The following is a 22,480-nucleotide window of genomic DNA, read 5'->3' on the forward strand; positions in this document are numbered from 1 at the left end:
AGACAAAAGGGAAAAAAAAAAAAAAAAAAAAAAAATTATAATGGAGGTTCATTTTGGTCATTTCCCACACTCCCCCCTCCGCGTTCACACGGACACACATTTGTGAGAACGTACGGACGTATATGTATTTATATTTGTATGTACCACTACGCCTCTTACTATAATTTTTATTTTTTAAGAATATTTAGAAGACCCAAACCCCGTGTTCCTCTCCCACATTTGTTTTTGTTCCGCGAAAGGGAAAAAAGTACCCACGAAAATGCATAGGTACATGTGAACGCAGTTGCTCACACCTTATATGTGTCCAAGTAACTCCACCTCCATTTGACAACATTTGGTTTAGTGTAAAAAGCACACACAAATTTATATACCCACCATGGGCCTCTTAACATTTTAGCCGTTCATTTTTCTCCACAATTTGGTTTTATTCATATGTAAAAGGGGACACCCCTGCGGGGAAAACTATACAGCCATTTTTTTCTGGGTAATGAAGGGAGGAAAAAAAAAAAAACTCGCACATTTTCAAATATGACATTTTGTTTTCGCCTCAAAAGGAAGTAAATCATAAACACATATTTTGAATGCGCAATTCATATTGTACAAAAAAAAATAAAAAAATAAAAAGCATAAAACGGGGGAAAATACAAAAAAAAAAGGAGGGGAAAAATAAAACGTAATTTATGACAGTGCAGTGTACTATAATACAGTGCTAGACAAACTCGGGGAAACATAACAGGAAATATTTTTCCAAAAATGGGAAAAAAGGGGAAAGGAAAAGCACAAATTGGGGTTAACGCTATGAATGACGATAAGATTAACGCTAGGTGGATGTTAAAAGTGCGGCCAAGCTTACGTCAAGCGTGCGAAACAGGACCAACCAGGCGCGCTCGTACGTACGCCCGCCCCACCTACAAAATAACGCGTCACACATGTATGCAGGAAACTAAGCTGTCCAGAAAATTCTTTGTTATGGTGAATAACAGACCTTCGTCAGCGGTGCTAAATGAGATGTCTTCTCCGCCTACAAAATAATCGTTTGAGCCGATGTTTATGTAAACACTCCTGTGGGCGTAATTATCCTCCCCACGGAAATTTTTCTTTTTTTCATTATTGGCCAAATCATTCGCATAACTATCAAATAAAATTTTCGCGTAGACAAAAAAAGGATCCTCCGCTTCTTCCCCTTCCTTCCCCTTTGCATTACAACTTTTATATTCATAAATTGTGCGCAATTTTTTGCATACCATGTCGAATTTTTTTTTGCTAATTTTGGTGCACCTGAGCACGTAGGATGATCTATCCGTGACGTCATTCTGGACGTAAAACTTGTACCCCTTGTTATCCTTAAAAATAAGTTCGAGCAGATTTTTCTGTTGATCATTTTTAAGAAAAAAATTTTTTAACCATTCCAAGTAGGTTTTATTTTTAAATAAAAAATTAGTGTTTCCAAAAATAAACGTAATGTTTGGATGTTCATATTTTCTGTTCATTCTATTTTCCAGCAGGATATCTGAGTTGTGGCACAAGTTGAATAGCCTTTTCAAATACGAATTAAATTTATTTGTATAATTGTGCACATTTAAAAGTTCCTCTGTGGACATATCATCTGCTGTTGCGCGTTTAGCCGCTCTGTTCTTCTTAATCAAAGAGACGACATGCACATTTGTTAGGTCCTTTTTGCTTGACACGTAATTGTACAGAAAATGGTACAGGTCTTCTTTGTCCAGTTCGTTCATTTCGTAAAGGGAGCACTCATCGTTCATGTCGCTTGTGCATATGTAAAATTTTTTCTTTTCCTTATCGTACACGTAGAATATGAAATATATGTAGGAGCAGAGGATGTAGTTCTGGTTCACGCGGGGTTCGGCGGTGGATCCTGCGGTGGGTCTTGTGGTGGGTCTTGCGGTGGGAATTCTTTCGGAGCTTCCAGAAATGCTTCTCGAAATGGAGGTGGACGGGGTCCTGGGCGAGGCTGTTACGTGCTCCGCCCCCCCCATCGGCGCACACTGCCCATTTTTGTAAAACACCACGCGCTTGTCTACTCTGTAGGCGGCGGCCACCAAATAGTTGCCCATCCGCGTGCCATCCCCGGGCAGCAAATTGTCCAAAGGAGGAACCCTATTCAAACGAGCCAGTGTCTTCAAGTCCATCTCTTTTATGTGCTCAAAACCGATAATGTGATAATACGAATTAACACTGAACAGATTTTTGGCATACCCAGTGACAAACCAAAGACTCTCCTCATCATTTAAATTTTTTATCTTATCAATCATGGTTTTTTCTCTCCTGAAAAAATTAATTATCCTGTTTCTTACACCGCCTAATTGCTCCTTCATGTAAGAACCATCATTTTTTAACGTGCAAATATTTGTGGGTGCATTTTTTTTCACATTTTGGGGACCACTACCATCCTCTTTATTTTTCCCTATAAAGAGGTAGCGTCCGTTATTTCCCCTTTTCGCTAAGCTGTACACACTCTGGGGGGGGAATAACAACCCCTGCTTCTTACTCAAAAAGAATTTCTCATTTTCTGTCCTTTTTGCCTCATCCCGTGGAAGAAATGGAAATATAAACAGGGGGAGAATTTTCAAATTCATAATTGTATGAATGCGCAAGTTGGTCGCAGCGGTTGTGGAGTGGAGGAAACAAAGGGTAAGAAAACAAAAAAAAAAAAAAAAATTACGCGTGAGTATATCAATCAGGATACAATAACACAGCGCCAATTTGCAAAATGGATCACTACGTTGAGGCCGCTTCGATGGTTGCTCCTAAAATACATGCACAACATGCACGCAGCCATGTCGCCATGGGAGTGATGACGTACGAATCATGTTTGGGAGGAATTCCCTGCAGCGACGCCACGTTTATACACCCGCGTAGCGTTGTTCTCGATCGAGCACTTCGCGCTGTGGAACTTTCGCAACCAGTGTAACGTTTGAAGCATTTTAAGAGCGATATTTTTTGTTCCCTCATCTGTGTGAAAGCAGCGGAGGCCTGGTTGACTCGGGCCACTCCCCCATGTGGAAATGAAAATGTAAAGCTTGACTTGCAAAGCATCGGAGAAGATGTTCTCTAATCACAAACACATCAGTCATATGTTTGCAAGACGTGTATACGTTATATACATAGACTCGCATATGTACATTTCAACAAAAGGAGCGCGCTCACCCTACGTTATTCCTCTCCCATTTGGCAAGCACATTCACACTTGGAGATTTCCCATTCCTTCACCCACCAAAAAAGGTCAAACTGATTAGCTTCATCACAACTGCGTCTTATGAGAGTAAAGAAAAAAAAAAATCGTTCCCTATGACTGTTCCATTTTCCCTGCCCCTTCATTATTTCTCAGATGCTGAAATTAAAGCATCCTTAAAAAGCTTCTACGTCTCTCTCTTCCCTTTTTGCGCGAACCCCATTTGAGTGGCTGAGGGGAACACAAAAATGTTTGCCGCATCGTACAAGTATAAACCTTCACGCTAAATAACTTTAAGGTATAATTTTTTTTTTTTTTTTTTTTTTTTTTTTCCCCTGTCAAGCCTTGCCATACACGCGTACATATCACTATGATTATGCTTGTTAAAGAAATGGAAACTTTCGCAAATATGAATTTTTGGATCACATTGCCGTCCTCGCAAAAAGCAGTTATTGCCGCTCATCCCATCCTCTTCTTTGAAAGCGTTCCGATGAATCGTTAAAGTGAGTCAGACTCCATTTCGAAGGTCCCTTATGTACACGTAGGGATGATTACCTACCTTTTGTCCCAACGCAGGCATCTCAGTTCATCTCCTTAAGGTTCATCAAAAATTTAGAAAAATAAGAGCTTACACTGCATGTCTTCATTGTTAGCTGTTAGCTTCTTTTTTGTAGGTCTCCTTATTCAGGTCACTTTAGACTGTCACCCAAAGTTTGCAAAAAAGGGGAACATCTTCTTCCACTTCCTCAACATGGAACGTGTTTAAATGACTCACTGAATAATCCACCCTCGAGGCTAGCTCATATGGCTAGCATAAATAATCGCTCCCAAGTATGCGTACCCCTGCACACGTGAAGCAGTCCCATTTTTTCCAAATTAATTTCGAAAAAAAAAATAAAAATAAAGCAAAACTCCCAATTTTGTAAACTCAAGAAAAACTTTTAAAATCGTGGATGAATAATTTACCCAACAAGGGAATGAAAGTGCCCCTCCTGAATTAGCGTGACGATGACATAAGTCCGTTTGGAAGGCTCAAATACGTGTGCTGCAGTGATCGGCAAAAATCGCACGACTATTAACCTGACGGGGGGAGCGGCGTAGAAGTATTGCATAGACACCCCGCTCAGGCATACCTCTGACACACATCGCTCAGGCATACCTCTCACACACATCGCTCATACATACCGCTCAGGCACACCCCTCAGACACACCTCGCAGACACACCGCGCAGACACACCGCAATGAACAGAGGACATCCAAACAAAATGAGCACGGCGAATGGCGAGGAATGCAAACTGCTGCACAGTTCCCCCAGCAAAAAGAAGGACCTAAGCAATGACACATGCGCAGCTAAGGAGAAAGAAGCAAGCAAAAGAAAACAGTCATTCAACGACTTCGAACTCGAAATTGAGGATGACATTATCACCCACTTGTCTTCTCGCATATGCAACAAAAATGTTACACATAAAATAATCAAGATCAACAATTTAATAGATGACCAGATGTATGACTTCATCGCGAATGGTCGAACATCCGAGATAAGTGAATCGAACGATGAGAGTGATGCCCACGAAGGTGTTGAGAGAGCACACTTAAATTTACGTAATGGTTATGCGGGTTGTGAAAATGGGGATGAATCTTCCAGCAACACCCTTTCGCATGGTCACCCCGAAAGGAAGGCCATTTCATCATCTGAGGACGTGCCCATGTATGAGGTTAACAAAGACGCGCAAGGAAAGAGCAAAGAGAAAGGTAAAGGAAAGGATAAGGGGAAAGGAGAGCTGCATTCGGATGGACCTCCTTTGGAAGAAGAACACCTTGCGGATGGGCGCACCCACTTTGACAGAATAAAAATGATGAACTTGCTAGGCGAGAACACAATTCTGTACAACAGCCGGGATGATCAGAACAACGTACTCTTTCTGTGCTACGATGAAAAGAGCGAACAGTGCGATGTGTGCGATAGATACAGGAAAAATTACATGTCCAATATGCATCCGTCCAGTTGCGCCCACCTGCGGGGGGGAGACGCGACGAACGGGATTGCCACGACCAACGGGATTGTCACGACCAACGGGACAGCCGCGATGAACGGGACAGCCGCGATGAACGGGACTGCCACGACGAGCGGGATTGCCACGACGAACGGGATTGCCACGACGAACGGGATTGCCACGACGAACGGGATTGCCGCGATGAACGGGACTGCCGCGATAAACGGGACTGCCGCGATGAACGGGACTGCCGCGACCAACGGGACTGCCGCGATGAACGCACTGAGCGACTACTTCTTCGTGCTGGGGTCAACTTCCAACTCGAGGAAATACATACTGAAGCAGAGCAGCCTCGACTTCCTCTCAGTGCGCATACACATCGATGAGAAAAAAATCGGATGCAGGAAAAGCCACGACCCACTCACCCTAACGTCCAACATAGCAGTGGGAAAGGGATTGAAGCTACTAAATATGATTAAGACAGACAGTGCATTACACAAAAAAATTGTAGATCTGAGTAAAGGTAAAAAAGTTGTGCTGTTGGTGGGAGATGAAGTCATATACTGCAATAACAAAATCTACGAAAAACCAAAAAATGAAAAGGAAGCATCGAACTTCCTCAAGTCCTACAACAACAACAAATGCTATAGTTACAGTAGCATCACCTTAATCGAATTAGAAACAGAAAAAATTATCACAGGAATTGATGAATCTATTGTTAACATACACGACATGGACGATACAGTGGTGAAAAAAATACTTGATGATTCTTCGATATACTTCTGTGCAGGGGCATTGAAAATTGAAAATACTCACATGCACAAGTATATAAAAGTTATCAAAGGGAACATTGACAGCATCTTCGGTTTGTCACTAAATCTACTTTTCCACCTTGTGAACTTTCTGTGAAATATGCACTATGTATTTTTCTCTGCAAATTGGTCCTTGTTTATTTTTCCTTTCTTTTGTCCTGCTTCACCTTTTTCCCCCGTTCGAAGTGGAATTTTTTTCCCACGGTGTGTATTGTGTTGTGCCGTTTTGCGTCTCCTAATTTTGGTCGCATTGGGGGGGAGGGTCGCGCGGGGATCAGCAGAAGAACCAGCAGATGGAACAGCAGACGGAACAGCAGACGAACCAGCAGACGAACCAGCAGACGGAACAGCAGAAGGTCCCCTTCACCGGTCTTTTCCCTCCCTTATCTCCCCGTCCAAATTTCCACCGTATAAATTTACGATCACCACGTCTACACGTGCATTCCATTTTGTCCAATGTTGTGTCCTCACAAACGAAGGAGTAACAAAAAAAAAAAAAAAAAAAAAAAAATGGCTAATGGGAAGAACGCCCCAATTATGGGACTTAGGATGCAAAAGCAGAGGCACGAAAATTAACGAAAAAGGCAAATAGCAAAAGCGTAAAACGTGAAAAACGCAGTATGGCAGATAGGCACGGCTTGTTTAAGTGGTACGCCTCTCTACCAATTGGACCTCCATGGCTCGGTAAAAAACTTCACCCTGCGAATGTCCCCCGCCCCCTTTTGTAGTATCCCCCACAGCGCATCCCTCACTGTAGGTTCACGTTTTTCTTCTTGTCTAGCGTCTGCGGCGTTATGCTGGGCGCGCTGGGCGACTTGGACCTACCCTTCGCTAAAAGGCTTTGAAAAAAGCTGTGCAAAGATTTATCATTTTGTTCCTTACTTGCTCCATTCTGGTTGTTGCTTCCGTTGTTTATAGCGGCGGTCCCTCCGTTCAGGGTAACATCGATTTTTATTTTGCCCCCCCCGGCGTCAGTGCAATTAACATTGTTATCTCGAGCGTCCTGGCGAGTGCCGTGGCGAGTTCCATCACGAGTGCCATCACAAGTGTTCTCGGCACCGTCGCCATTATTATCATCGCCATCCTCATCGGCCCCGCTCGCCCCGTTCGACTCCACCTGTGGGGCTAAGTTCGCCAAAAAATCGTTGAAATAAATATCAGCCACAATATTATGGCTATGCTCCACTATGCTTTTATTTGTTATGGGCTTCACAATAATGGAGTCATAGGGCTTATTAAAATTTTGCACGAAGGTATTCTGTATGGACTGGTTTATTAAGCCCTCGTCATCATAGCCTGATGGCACAAACACCCTTTCGTAGTCATCCAAAATGGCGTTATCACTAAAGGGGAAGTTGTAAATACGATGCATTATGTACCTGTACAGGAGCTTCACATTTTTCACTTCCTTCTTATTGGCTGTGTTGCAGAAAATAATAGCTGCCTGGTAATTCACCGCTAGGTTTCTCAGGTAGGCAATAATGACATCGATATATCCTTGGTATGTTCGATTGTTTAAAATTTCGTACCCGTCCGATTTGCAGATGACAAAGAGTATTGGGAATGACATATTAATTTTGATGAGTCCGTCTCGTTCTATGTTGAATGTGTTTCCCTCACTGTTGGCGCTGCTTGTGTGTAGTTTGACTTGGCCCTCACCGGTTAAGTCTTCCATAAGGGGTTGTGAGTCCCCCACAATGGTGCCATTTCGTGGGTTCACTCCAAATTGGCATTTTCTCTCCTGGTTTTTCCTCTCCAATGCGTCTCTTTTATAGTTGTACACATAACTCTGCAAGTTCTCCTTCAGCTCACGGAGCACCTCTATATTGTAGTCAGAATGCAGATGCTCAAATATCACATACAACACATCGATCCATTGATTTATGTCAGACATGATGTCGTAAGGCTTGTACAAATCTGTGCATATCAAAATGACTACCTTTTTGATGTCCTTAAATTTTTTTAAATTTTTAATTAACGAGCTCACATATGAGGAGTGCTGCAGGATCCACACGTGGCTACTCCCTTTCACTTCATTTGCTTTTTTATTTTCTTCTAAATTTTTTACACTTAAACATGCGTAATCTAGTGGAAGAACTCCACCCCCATTTTGGTATAGCACTTCTTCATCGTTTTTATCTCCTTGCAGTGAAATTTCTTGTAGCGATTTCACTAAGGAGGATTTCCCCACGTCCTTATTGCCGAGGATTATGATATGGCTACTCTCTAGCTCTTCGTTTTTCTCCATGTTTAATTTTTTTAGGATGTTTTTGTATATGCTTTTTCTCTCGTGCGCCACATCCTCGTCTTTGTGCTTCCCTTTGTCCGGTTGGCCCTCCTCTAGAGCAGCTACGGAAGCAACCGAAGCAACCGAAGCTACGGAAGCAACCGCAGAAACGGAAGAAGCCGCATCGGCATCGTATGAGATTTCCCAATTCGTGTCGTCGCTGCCACTTTCGTGTCTTTCCCCGTTTTTAAGTGCATCCTCCTCTTCCCCCCTGCTGCCATTCTGTTGGTATCGCTCCATCAGTTCGTCCCCAAAGTTATGGCTCAACGGATACTCACCTTCTTCTGCGTCTTCATTTTCCGCTGCAGCTTCATCCTCTCCTTCGACCGCTTCCTTCCCAGCTTGTCCATTTCCAACCGCCACGTTGCCAATTTCTGGGGATACTCCCTCATTCGCCGCTGCTTGGCTAAATTTCGATAAGCGCCTTGTTAAGCTAATTTCCCTACTGTCCTTTTGTTCTCCGTCGTTAAGTATCTCTTTACCCTTTTCCTCCTCTCCACTAAGTTCAGCACTGCCCTCCCCTTTCTCATCCTCAACATTTTTTTTTTCATCATATACCTTGTTGTAGCTTTTTTCCTTCCCCGGGTTATACTTCCCATTGTCACCATTTTTTTCCATTTTTTTCTTGTCATCGTCGATTTTCTTTTTTAATCCCACTCCATTTTCTTCTTCATTAACTTTCCCACTTGCTCCAACCTTCATAAGATTGACGCTGCTCTTTCTGGAGGTGATGCCATTGTCCTTTGCGCTCTTTGCACTCCATTTCTCTTTATAGGTGTCCCTAAATTTCGCATTGGCCTTTAACCCCCCCGCCTTACTTGTGCTGCTTTTTTTCAAAATGCTCATTGATGTGTTTGAAGAGTTTTTATTTTCTCGCTTCATCCTGACTGTCTTTAAATTGAATTTTACTTGGGGGCAGGTGGGGGGCGCTTAACTACAACTGTGCGTGGGGCAGACCTCCACACATGTGCGCAGGCATATGTATATATGTACGTAGGTGTGCTCTGGCACGACTGCCTAAGGCGAAGTGGCGAGGCCGAACCTCCCCCTCGCGCTGAATCAAAGTGGGGAAAACGAAATGTGTCCCCCCGAACAAGCTATCCTAATGTGATTACATGGAAAAGGAAGATGGACAACCTAACAGTCACGCACGTGCTCTAATTAACAAAAAAAAAAATTTAATAAATCAAAGCGTGGTATACAAATGTGTACTCATACATGTCCCCATTTGTATGTGCACATAATTGTGTACTTATTATGGAAAGCAAGTTCACATTTTTGGAGCAAAATCTTTGTCACTTGCGTCTGATTAACGCGAGCTTAAGCGTTAGCGAGTTGCTACAGCAGGGTACAAAAAAAAAAATTGTGAAGGAGTGAAAAGACGCGAGTTGGATGCTCCTGCGTGGGAAAATAGGAATGAACGTTGCTACGTTGATAAGTCGTTAGTGTATTTTCGTGTTCGCCTATTTGTATGATTGTGCACGCGCATATTTATGCACACTTGCATGTGCTTTTTTTTTTTTTAACACCCGTTTTTGAGCTCAACACAGGGGGCTATCAAATCAAAATATGCCTGAAGTTCCCCTTCCAAGCAGACCACTTAAGACTTTAAAAATTGACCGTAAAAAACGAAATACATTACAAAGGGGGATAACCATACATGTTTGCAAAAATTGTGCATGTCAGGAAAAGCTACACACCAATGTTCCCTTTGGTGTGGCAAGAAAAAAAAAACGAGTTTACGCGATATAGGAAGAATGTGCATGCGCATTTGTTTCAAAATTGTTACTTTCCATGTGTCACAGATCTATGTCACTGTGCTTAACGCAGAAATTATAGGAAGTCCCTAAACCATACCTACGCACGCAAAAGTTACGTTTGCGCAGATGAGCTTTCCATACGCATGTCCTCAGCAACAAGCTTTGTCGACCGATCAAAGTTATTCCGGCTATTGCTAAGTTAGCACTCCATTATTTTTTTTAACGAATAGACAAATAGGCACCCTTAAAACGTAAAAAAAAAGAAAAAGCATGCAATTTGCGCTACACACTCTGATGTTAACGGTTCAACATGTGGGATAAAAAAGGGAAGAAAATCGAAAGATCAATTCTATGCTTTTATAAATTTGTTACATCCTCTATTTTGTTTTTACTACTTTTGCATATTGCTGTTATGTGTTAAAAAAAAAAAAATTAAAAAAAACTGTTAACAGGTCAGGTAAAAATATCCACCATGAGTCAGAGGAGCGCATGAGGGGAGGGAAAACGTTAAGCGTTGAGGAATGACTTCTTCGTTGAGATAGCAACCGTTTAGGGACATAGAAGATGCATATTTCGCTTTTCAGATTTAAAAACCTTAGGTAGCGACAGCTCGTCCGTGCTGCTCCATGATGTAGCTGCACGTCCTCAGTGCGCAACAAATGTCTTAGCGTTGTTTTGAGGGGGTCGGGAAAAAAAAAAAAAAAAAAGGCACACATAGATACATATATATATATATATATATATATACTCCAAATGAACATCGGGGGGGAATTTCCCCCACTGAAGGATGAGAGACACGTTGCCAAACCGATAAACACCTCCATAACTACAACCATAACAGCAATATCGCACCAGACTCATTACAAAATTCACCCCAAATGATCGCCTTATAATAACCGCTGCGCCCGTATGCATGGAAAACACTCACACAGAACCAGCTGTAAAAATAAATTCCCCTTCGCCAATAAATCACATTTTCCACTGGGGTGCCAAAGTCGTGCCCTTTTGAGAATATTTTCTCTACCCGTACAAACTTGAAAACAAAAAAAAAAAAACGACAAAAAAAGTGTAAGTGTTGTAATAACATTACTGCTCCAATGGCATAGACTTGGAGGTATATATTTTCCTGATAGCACAATGCAGATTTACTCATTTGGAAATGACTCCCACAGTTTTTCTCTTTCAATTTGTGAACACTCTTAACATTAGCAGAACAAAACGGAGGGTTAACCACATATTGCATTTATTCCAGATCGTCACGTGCAAGCCGTTTTGGCGCTAAATTTCCGCATAGGTATATAACACGTACATATAAACCTTGCAATGATGTACGCGGGGTTTACGTGGAGATGCGTTCACCATGTGGGTAATGAGTAAGTTGTCAGCACCTTCTTCACATTTAACATTGTGCCATGACATGCACATCCGAACATGTTCCTCCTACCTCCAGTTGTTCATGCACAAATTTGTTACAGAAAAGTGTTCTTACGTTTCTGCGGAAGGTATCAACCCTGTGGACGCAACGCAGGAAGGTAAGCGAATATATACGAACATTTCAGTCGCCAAAAATGACCATCGGAAAATAAAAACTTGCGATATTTATTCCATTTTCGGAGGAGATATTTTTAAAGGAGAAATGGAATATAAAATAAATGTGACTCATATGCGTATGCAAAACATTTTCCACCATTTTGCATTAAAAAGGTCTTCCTCATCTCTCCTGCATGTTGTGCAACAGTTTTTTCTTTCTTTAAAAAAAATTATCCAGGCTATGTAGCCCTACTCCACAATTTGTCACTCTGTAATTTGACCTGTTTTACCGCGTATGTTTCGGTCTTGTTTTTTTTTTTTTTTTTCCATACTGCAACTGCGGAGCCTGCTCATTTTGAAGTTTTATTTTTTAATTTTATTTTGCAAATTTTTATAATTTTGCTTCAATTTGGTTCAATTTTCCAATTGCGCTAATTATTTTCTTCGTTTTGCTCGTTTTTCCCCATTTCGTTGTCACCTTTTAGGCCGCTAGCATGTGATCACCCAACCGATGGTGCAGCAGCACGGATAATCACTAAAAGGGGGAAACGTTAACTGAAAGGCCTTAACATAAAAAGGCGTTTGCATTTTTACCATTTATATTTATTTAAGTGCAAACAATTTGTAACAAAAACGGGAAATAAAATAGAACACTGGAGGCATAAGATATGTCAAATCATATGCCAAAAAAACTGAGAAATGAAGTGAACAATTAACTGGGAGAAGAATCCATTCTGCAGAATTTTCTACAAAAAAAAAAAAAAAACACAACAATGTACATTTCTTCGCTAACAATCAGCTGCGATTAAGTAGTTATTAAAGCACATACAATTTTTCTGTTTTTTTTTTTTCTTTTTTTTTTTTTTTGAACAAACGGAAAATAAAACAATGTAGTTCTCTTTCGTTACCTTCGTAAAAGTATTTTTTTAAAAGTACAAAATATTGTTGAGGTAAAGAGGAAGAAAGAAAAAAAAAAATTAACGCTTAGCAGTGGGGATAGCTATAACAACTAATTAAAAATATGAAGCAGCAGACACCAACTGGTTGGTGCCTGTGAATTTTTGCTTATACATGAAAGTCCCCTTTTTTTTAAGTGCCAATTTGTTTGTCTCTTTATTTTGTTCTCTCAGTTGGCGCCCATTCGACGGCCCATCTGCCTGCGCGTTTGCTTATCCGTTTTGTTGCCCATCTGCTTGCCCGTTTGCTTTCCCGTTTGCCTTCACATTTGCCTACCCGTTTTTTTGCCTATTTGCTGTATGTTTATTCGCCAGATTACCTTCAATTCGTCCATTTGTCAATGTAGCGCCCCTTTCCCCTTGGCAAGGAGAGAGCACATTTGTTGCTTAAAAGCTAGGTGGTTCTACTCTTCATTTCGTCGCAGCGACTCGACTAAGAAGCCTTTCTGTGACTCCCATCTCCACCCCGTTGACACCTTTCAAGTGCCCCTTATTTTATAAGTATCCCCCAGCAAAATGATTGAATGTATCGAGAATTATTTAAAAACGTTTAAGGAGAAGGAAAACATGTATGTGAAAAAAAAAGTGTCCATAATTGGGTCCCCCTTGTCGGCGGGACAGCCCTTGGGAGGAGTGCACCTGGCTTGTGACAATTTAAGGATGCTCGGTTTGCACAAGGTGATAGAGGCCTTGGGTTGGAGTTACGAAGACGTTGGAAATATTGATACTGGTGGAAGTGGAGGAAGTGTTAGCAGCAGTGGAAGTACTGTAGACAAGGATATCGTCTGGGGGAGGACTGACGAACAGACCGAAATGAACGGAACGCTAAACACGCACAACAGGAGCTATGCACACACGGAGAAGTACCATTACGGAATGGAAAAAATGAACGGAGACACAAAATTAAACCACTGCTGCAATGGAAAAGATAATGCCAATTGGGAAAATCATAGTGACATTAATGACCACGGGGGGGGAGGATACATGACCAAAATGTGCGTACAAAATAACTACTATAATAATATAAAAAATGTTGAAATTATTGGAAAATTTGGTGAAAAATTATTTCGCACAATGAGTAAAGAATTGAGGAAGAAAAATTTTGTATTAAACATTGGAGGTGACCACAGCGTTGCATTTCCAAGCATTCTGAGCTCTTTGCAATTTTACCGAGATTTAAGAGTCATATGGATAGATGCCCATGGAGACATTAACATCCCGGAGACCTCTCCTTCAGGAAATTATCATGGCATGGCATTAGCTCACACCATAGGGCTCTTTAAAAACAAAGTGCCATGCTTCGAATGGTCTGAAAATCTCACATATTTAAAACCAGAAAATGTGGCTATCATTGGAATACGAGATATCGATATGTATGAAAAAATTATCTTAAAAAAATGTAACATTAATTATTATACAATCTTTGACATTGAAAAAAATGGCATATACAATACCATCTGTACAGCTCTTAACCTGCTAGATCCCCATGAAAATTGCCCCATACACGTTTCTCTCGACATAGATAGTGTCGATAGTTTTTTTGCCCCAGGAACTGGAACCATTGCCAAGGGGGGCCTAAATTATAGAGAAATTAATTTATTAATGAAAGTCCTGGCAGACACAAGGCGCATCGTTTCAATGGATTTAGTAGAATATAACCCATCTCTCGACGAAAATGATAAAATGGTTCACAGCGATTCCTTACCCATTTCTGAGTATGCCACAAAAACGGGCAAGCTTTGTCTGGAGCTTATTGCCAGGGTTCTCGGCAACGACATCGTCTAGCTTGCCTGTACCAAGATTAATACCTATGTCAATATTTGTCTACATAGCTTATAGCGCATAAGCATATTTTTCGTATGCGCTGGGCGTGGAGGAAAATCTCTTTGAAGCAGCCCTTCTCGCACACTTTGCAAAGTGTAAAAAAGGAAAGGGGTAGAAAGGAGAGGGGCCCGGCGCCCTGTGCGACTTATTACATATATATATCCATGACCGGTTATCCACAACCCACCGGATCTGAAGTCTCATTTACAAATCGAGACCACAGGAGATGCACGTGCTGACTCTCACGCTTTGTACGTGTGCTTACATTCGTGTGCTCACATTCGTGGTCATGCATGTATCCCCATTTATGCACCCGATGTGTGCTTCAACTCTCCTTCCCCCCTTTGCAAATTTGTCAAAAGAAGCTCTGCTGCGCCGTGAACTATGCGGCGTCTCGAATTGAGCTTTGCCCCCAACTTGGCTGTGCACCAAACCTTTCTGTATCCAACTTTCTATCTGTGCACCTGGGCAACTGTCCACCTGTGTATCCTCGCATCCTCGAGTCCTCGCGTGTGGCAGAGAAGCTTTCCACTTGCCACCTATGCTGACCCTTTTTCACCTTTCTTTATTTTAATAATTCATTTTTAATAATACATAATGGTATAGATTTTTTTTCAATTTTAAGTTAATTAAAAAAAATGTTTGAAAAACATTAACAATCTTGAAATGAAAAACCTCAGAAAGATAAAAATACATTAATATTACAATTTGTTATCTTCTTTTTTTTTTTTTTAAAAAAAAAAAAAAAAAGCATGAATTGTTATATTATGCTATATTGTATTATACCATATTGTATTATACTATATTGTATTATATTATATAAAAACAAATATTAATTATTAAAAAAAAAACTTAAAAAAGATATACACAATGCGCGTATGTATATATATAGGTGTATATGACACAAGTATATATATGCTACATAGTACAGGACGCACACGGTACGTGGTACTTTTATGTATATATTTAAAAAAAATAAATACAAAAATGGGAATCGTACAATTCTAGGGAAACCACACGCACGGGCACGCTTGATGAGCGCACACAAATGCGTGGATATTTTGGCACGTACATATACAGATGTATAGCAGCGTATAAAAGTGTGCGCGCGTGCATGCCAATGCACATTTGCAAGAAACAATACACTTGCGCGTGATCCATACGGAAATATACTACTACACATGTGTACACATACCTGTGCATAATACTCCAATACGTAAGTGCGCGATGCGCGTGAGAGCTATACGTATTCATGCGGATGCGTATATATGCCGATAAGTATAAATTTCTGCACTGCATTTCTCGCACTACAGATATTTATATCTGTGTAAATTAAAATATACAGCAGTATACGGTAGTATACAGTAATGTACAGACGTATACAGTAATATACGGTAGTATACAGTAATACACAGTAATTTACAGAAATGTACAGGAGGTATACAGTAATGTACAGAAGGTATACAGTAATGTACAGAAGGTATACAGTAATGTACAGCACTCTGATATCCTCTGCTAACGCCTTGCTTATTGCGGGTACATGCAAAAATATGCATTCTCTCGTATATTTTAAAATCTAAATTTGAATTCCTGGTTTTAATTTGTTTAAAAATTTAATTAGTTTTAATTATATTTAATTTTGTTGCTTTTGATGGATATGCCTGGGGTGGGGGGTATACTTGTGAAGGTGAAAATCCGTACATAATGGTGTACTCTAAATATAAAAATGTGTGTGTTTTTTCTTCTCAGCTAGCTATTTTAATTTTTCTCCCTTTTTTTTAGCTTTTTGACTATTTTTGGCTATTTTTTTTTTTTTTTTTTTTAAGACTTGTTCATATTTTTGTAAAAAAATTATGGTGTCAGTTAAAGAATAAACAAGGATTTATCAACTTTGTCCATTTCGCTCTTGTGCACGTCGCAGTTCTCAAACAACTTCTTGTCATAATTGTTGCACATTCCATAATTGAAAATTTTGAAATAGTCCTTCTCTGCACCCAAACTTTTGGCCTTTCCGAATAGAGAGAAGTTTTCCCAGCTAACAAGATTGTCGGGGGTTTCCTTTTCCTTCATCATTTTGCTGCCCAAGTTAGCCTGCTGTTCACAGTCTAATCCAACGTCCATCATGTTATTACCGCTCATTATGTTCCTGTTGTTGCCTGAAAAATCAGGCCTTGTCGCTCCGACTCCGTTGTTCTTTTGTTCTTTGTCAAGCATCAGGTACTTGCACAGCATGCGTTGCGTCCTGCTATTACAATCTCCGCCGTTGCTCATGTGCACGCCACTAGTGCCCAATTCGCCCGCGTTGTTCATGCTGCCCATGTTCATGTTCAAGCTCATGTCGTTGATGTTGCCCATGTTGAGAGGCAAGTCGCTGATGTTGCTCATGTTGAGGGGCAGGTCGTTCAGGTTGTTCATGTTGAGCGGCAGGTCGTTCAAGCCGTTAACATTCATGTTGCTCAAGTTGCTCATGTTGTTCAAGCTGCTCATGTTGTTCAAGCTGCTCATGTTGTTCAAGCTGCCCATGCTGTTCAAATTGCCCATGCTGTTCAAATTGCCCATGCTGTTCAAATTGCCCATGTTGTTCAAATTGCCCATGTTGTTTAGGTTAACCATCCCGTTCATGCCGCTCATACCACTTACACCGTTCATGTTCACGGCCATGTTACTCATGTTGTTCATACCCAGGCCGTTCAAGCCACTCACACAGTTCATGTTGCCCCCGCTGTTCCCGTTGTTCATGTTCATGCCGCTCACGCTCACCGCGCTCATTCCGCTCACGCCACCTATACCATTGGCGCTGTTCATGCTGTTAAAGCTACTTATGCTTCCCATGCTGCCCATACTATTCAAGGTGTTCATGGCGTTAACACTGTTGTTTACGGTGTTGGTACCAAAAAAAAGGTCCTCGTAATTCATCTTGTCCAGGTTCGTTCCACCGAAATTGTAATAATTATCTTCCGACTCGTTATTGTGCATATTCATACTCATGTCCAAATTTTCAGCATTCGATGAGGCCATGTTAAAGTTGATTAAGGAGGATGGATTGCTGTTGTTTCCAATGCCTTTATTGTTCCTCGCATATTTCATTAGGGCTCCGTTACTGCTGTTGCTACCTCCAATCATGGTGTTGCTCGCAAAATTTCCCAACGAATTGTTTCCAACTTCATTTAGCATACTGTTGCCAATGTTGCTTCCTTTTCCAAATTTTTCTATGCCACTGTTGTGTTCTTCTAGGAAGCCCAAAACGTTCAAATTGTCATTCAGAAATTGCTCCTCATTGAACTTTGTACAATCCTCATGCTTTAGATAATTTCCTCCAGACGATGGGGTGGCATTCCTGTTCCTTCCGTCACACCTACTGCTGCTGTTGTTGTTCATAATATCGGCGTTCTTGTACTTGTGGTTCTTGTGGCCCTTCTTGTGGTAGTCGTGTGCATCGTTCTTCCTGCCAATCTTGTTTCCGCTGTGGTTTTGGCCGTGATTTGGGCCGTGGTTTCCGCCGTGCTGGATGCCATTTCCGCTGCCGTTCGCGCTTCCACTCTTGACGGCGTTTTCTGCACCTCCCTTCTTGCTACAGTCGTAGGAGTTGTCCGTCGTGCTGTCGTTCAGTGCATGGGGGTCCATTGCTTCCGTAACATCGCCAACACCATCATCTTCCGTGAGCGCGCTAACTTTATTCGGATGAGTCGTCTCCTTCTTCTTGGGCATAACACAATATGTTTCATTCCTCTTTCCGTTTTCTCCGTTGTGCATATTGTTGCTGATGCCGTTTCCGCCCTTCTTTTTCTCATAATCCAATTTGTCATTCTTCATTTTGCTCGTTCCAATGATTATATTCTTATCCGTTATTTCCATTGGATGTTCCCTTAATTCATTCTGGCCATGAGCATATCTGCAAAATTGCCCTGAGAAACATTTCCCCTTAATAAAGCTTTCGCACAAAGCCGTCTTGTACAAATTTTCTGTGGCCCTCAATTCGATGTTCGTGTGTGCGTACTTGCACTTCTTATCATTGCATGATTCGTTAATTTTCAATTTCGGGCACAAGCTCGTTTTGCACAAATTGGGTAACTCTCTCAGTTCATTTTGTGCATGTGCATACAAGCAGGTCTTTCTCCTTTCGCACTTCCCCTTAATATACCATGGGCAGATCTTCGTCTTGTAAAATAAGATCCTCCTCTCGCTAGTGTTTACCACATTGCTCAAATTTTCCTCCTTCCTCATGTTTCTAAAATCGTCATTCATCTTTTCCTTCGGTGCCGTGGGAAACATTTTCTTTTCCATAAACTTCGCAAAATTTTTCTTGCCGTTCATTTTTTTGAGATATGGCGAGGTTTTAAAATTTGGGTGAAAATGCTTTGACTTCCCTTCTGGGTGCAGTTATTTTCCGTATTCTTTTTGCTAAACGTGGGTAGCTATATATATATATATACATACATACGCGAGCACTTCTTTGTCCCTGTGTTGCTGCCTTTTCGCTCGCGTTTCTTCTTCTTTCCGCGTTTGTGCGAGCGAAGCTACGGGGATACGCCCAGTACTAAACAATCACAATTAAATGGTAAGGACGTGGCAATAGTAATTAACAACTTACAGGCACGGAAACGCATGCACCGCTGGGTTGAAAAAAAAGATATCTCTCCTTGTACGGTAATAAAAATGATGCAAACAGCAAGGTTATTAGCACATGTATAATCGTATAAGCATTAACTCAATGGGCGCTTCGCAAGTTGCGAAATGCTAATTTTGCAAGTGGAAAAAAATGTACAGTATGTTGTGCACTATATTCTACTGTAAGGCCGATAAACAAAGGCATAAAAAGGGTAAGCAGATTGGATAAAACACAGTGCGGAGGGAGGGGATAATTTCGTCTCTCTTTTTCTTGTTTTTTTATTCTCTCTTTATCAATATTTTTATCTCTCCTTTTTTATCTCCTTTTGATCGCAAAAAAAAAAAAAAACACTGTGGACGAGTTACACAAATGGCGTAAAACTTGGAGACGCGTTTTTCTCCACGCTCGAACTGTACATACACACTAGTACTCACATATATGCACGAATGCGCGAATGGAATAGCACGTGTATAAATGCAGGGCTCGCCAGTTTCTTCCTTTATATTTTTCTCTCGCGCCTATCCGTTATCATTTTTATTTCGTTGCATGAATGAGCTAACGGGCGCACGTTCATGTAAATGTGCACCTGCGCCTCCCTATCTGCGTGTATACGTCACCACAATGTGCAGTGTGCCTTATGGTACGACTCGACAAACGCACATTCATTCGTGTGTATACATGTACGTATATATATATATACACACACACATATACGTACACTGGTATGAGGGCTAAACACGCGTGGTCGCAATATGCTCGCGCGAAAGCGTTGCACAGGTAGATACTTGTCTAAACAACTTTATAAAAATAACGTACCTTGCAATCGCTGGTGCAAAATTGCGCCGGATGTGGATTATCACTCTTTCGTGTCGTATGCTCGTGGTACACACACACGCACATATATGTATGTACATACGTAAACGAATACGTGCATATGCCCACGCTCATTCGTGTACGTGCACACACATACACTCACGTCGGTGAATATTAATTATATGGGGGCTAAAACAAATATGTAAAAAAAAAAAAAGGTGGCAATTATACAATAAAAATTCGTCTAAACACCTGTATGGTTAAAAAAAATAAAATAAAAAAAATTCACATAAAGGATCGTAAAAAATAAAATCTACATGGAATAATATCTCGAAAAAGTGGCGCGATAAAAAAGGGGCGCAGTAAACAAATGGCGCATTAAAAAAAGCAGCCTATATAAAAAATAAAGTATTGCATTACATAGAGGGAGGGGAATTGCACAGCAAAGCAGTACAAAATAAAATTTTAAAAAACGATATCTTAAAAAAAAGGTGATCTTAAAAAAATGCGATCTTAAAAAAATGCGATCTTAAAAAAATACGATCTTAAAAAAATGCGATCTTAAAAAAATGCGATCTTAAAAAAAAAGCAATTTTAAAAACGCAATTTTAAAAACGCTATCTCAAAAATGCAAAGCAAAAAATAGCATTATGTTAAACATTAATAAGTGGCTCACGGATAGGCAGCGTAATGGCGATACGTCCACATGAACTTGGCGCATGCATTCGGCTCGCGTGTACATATCACTACGTGAAATGTTCTACATAAAGATATTTAAAAAAAAATACAGAAATACAAAAATTGCAAGAAACACACGAAATTAAAAAAATTCAATTTTAATTACGATTACATGTAATAACTGTTACTATTTTTATCGTGTGAAAAAAAGATTCCTCGAAATATTACAGTGTGCGTATCTATATATGAGATGCGCTTTAAAGGTGCCCCGCTGTGACATATACACTCGTGCACGTGTGCATATATAAGCATCTACATACGTGTGCATATGGTTTGCATGCATGGGTGAATAAGTATGTAACATATGGCTTCATATATTACAAGGCCACACTGCTTTGCCATTCGCATGTGTGTGTGGCTATATATGGCGATACATATCAATATATGTTCACAGTATGCGTCGATATATGTCAATCTGCCTCAATATATATCATTGCATTTCTCTACACATGCACGTTCTTTCTTACACAACACGAATCCGCGCAGTGAACAATATAGTAAATACAGGCGCCTCCGCGAAGGACGTGAATAAGCTCATAAAAACAGCGGCACCCACGAAGTGTTAAAAATGAAGAGATTGCATGCGATTATACTTCAAAAAAAATAGGGAAAAAATAAAAATAAAATAAAAAAATATAAAAATAAATAAATGCATAATAGAATGATCAAAAGGAAAAAGTTTAAAAAAAAAACAGCTTCGTAAAAATTACTTGCGTAAATTTTAAAAAAGGAATTTCGAAAAAATTAAAAAAATAATTGCGTAAATTTTAAAAAAAATAATATCGCTAAAATTAAAAAATAAAGTCTCCGTTTCAATGCAAAAAAAATAAAATAAAAAAGGCATAAACATCAAATGGAAAAAGCAGTCTCTCTATATATGTATATTTCCCTGTTCGTACTTACAGAAAACATAGAACATGTCACTTTCATGAAATTTACGAACGGCGATGGGAAGGTCGACCTTAAAAGGTGTGTGCGCGGGGGGTGTTGTACGCTGGGCGGGAAAACGATCGTCGCGCCTTTCAGGCAATTATTATATGGCCGTAGCGTGGTTGTAAAAAAAAAAAAAAGTGCACGGAGTCAAAAAAATTCAGACGAACCCACACGTTCTTGCATACACACGTGCATATGCTCATTTATATGTACACACACTTCGGATGTACAATGAAATGGCAGCATGTGAGTGGGGACACCAAGTAGCAAAGAATGTATAATACGCGAGGGTAACAATTCTGATACGTGAAAAAATAAAAAGTGAAAGGAGAAAAGTAAAAAGGTAAAAGTGAAAAGGTGAAAAGTAAAAAGGTGAAAAGTGAAAAGGTGAAAGGTAAAAAAGTGAAAGGTAAAAAAGTGAAAGGTAAAAAAGTGAAAAGTAAAAAAGTGAAAAGTAAAAAGCAAAAAAGTAAAAACGTGAAAAAATTAAAAAAGTGTAAGAGCGTGAGCCTAAAAATTTGTTCGTAAAACGTAATGATAAAAAATTAGAAAAAAGGAGAGTTTGTAATTGGCTGGAATAAAAGATTGCAAAGGGGGAGGGGGGGCGAAATTTAATGTTGCCTTATACATACGTGTACGATGGACGAGAATGGAGCCCATGCACACTTATGCAAGTGTTAAGGCATGCAACATAAGTCTATGCGGCTAGTAAAGCGGTAAAAGTGCTCTATACGTACATATGTATATATGTACATATATATGCATTTACACATGTGCACGTTTTTCTTCTGAGGCTCTACCAGGTAAAGCCGCTAGCACATAGACATGCGTAAACTTTATATACACGACTGGCTAAAAACAAGCCGCTTTCGTTAAACACACGGGTTGTGTGGGGGGGAAGCGCGATTGCGATGAGCGGATTCTCACGTATGTGCATATATTATATATATACACAAACATACATGGCACATGCGCGTGCAATAACAATACGGGCTTCAGGGAACTACGTGAAAAGTCCTCTCATGCTTTCT

General features: G+C 40.4%; 5 protein-coding genes across 5 annotated transcripts; 2 read left to right on the forward strand and 3 right to left on the reverse strand.

The window, feature by feature from the left end:
- Nucleotides 1-923: 923 nt before the first annotated feature.
- On the reverse strand, nucleotides 924-2,273 carry PCYB_071410 (hypothetical protein; the record flags this gene model as incomplete). Its single annotated transcript, XM_004221538.1, has 2 exons — nucleotides 924-1,935; nucleotides 2,008-2,273. The coding sequence occupies 2 exons, from the start codon at nucleotides 2,271-2,273 to the stop codon at nucleotides 924-926; spliced, it is 1,278 nt and encodes a 425-aa protein (XP_004221586.1).
- A 2,185-nt stretch (nucleotides 2,274-4,458) lies between these two features.
- Nucleotides 4,459-6,096, forward strand: PCYB_071420 (hypothetical protein; the record flags this gene model as incomplete). Its single annotated transcript, XM_004221539.1, has 2 exons — nucleotides 4,459-4,945; nucleotides 5,003-6,096. The coding sequence occupies 2 exons, from the start codon at nucleotides 4,459-4,461 to the stop codon at nucleotides 6,094-6,096; spliced, it is 1,581 nt and encodes a 526-aa protein (XP_004221587.1).
- Nucleotides 6,097-6,747: 651 nt separating this feature from the next.
- Nucleotides 6,748-9,168, reverse strand: PCYB_071430 (hypothetical protein; the record flags this gene model as incomplete). The annotated part of the gene is made up of 2 exons (XM_004221540.1): nucleotides 6,748-6,830; nucleotides 6,882-9,168. The coding sequence occupies 2 exons, from the start codon at nucleotides 9,166-9,168 to the stop codon at nucleotides 6,748-6,750; spliced, it is 2,370 nt and encodes a 789-aa protein (XP_004221588.1).
- A 3,429-nt stretch (nucleotides 9,169-12,597) lies between these two features.
- PCYB_071440 (arginase) lies at nucleotides 12,598-14,317 on the forward strand (the record flags this gene model as incomplete). Its single annotated transcript, XM_004221541.1, has 2 exons — nucleotides 12,598-12,619; nucleotides 13,035-14,317. 2 exons carry the CDS (start codon nucleotides 12,598-12,600, stop codon nucleotides 14,315-14,317), a joined length of 1,305 nt encoding a protein of 434 aa, XP_004221589.1.
- Nucleotides 14,318-16,219: 1,902 nt separating this feature from the next.
- PCYB_071450 (hypothetical protein) lies at nucleotides 16,220-18,670 on the reverse strand (the record flags this gene model as incomplete). Its single annotated transcript, XM_004221542.1, has 2 exons — nucleotides 16,220-18,248; nucleotides 18,297-18,670. The coding sequence occupies 2 exons, from the start codon at nucleotides 18,668-18,670 to the stop codon at nucleotides 16,220-16,222; spliced, it is 2,403 nt and encodes an 800-aa protein (XP_004221590.1).
- Between the last annotated feature and the right edge of the window lie 3,810 nt (nucleotides 18,671-22,480).

Source organism: Plasmodium cynomolgi, chromosome 7, assembly GCF_000321355.1.
Source record: "Plasmodium cynomolgi strain B DNA, chromosome 7, whole genome shotgun sequence".
Taxonomy (NCBI): domain Eukaryota; phylum Apicomplexa; class Aconoidasida; order Haemosporida; family Plasmodiidae; genus Plasmodium; species Plasmodium cynomolgi.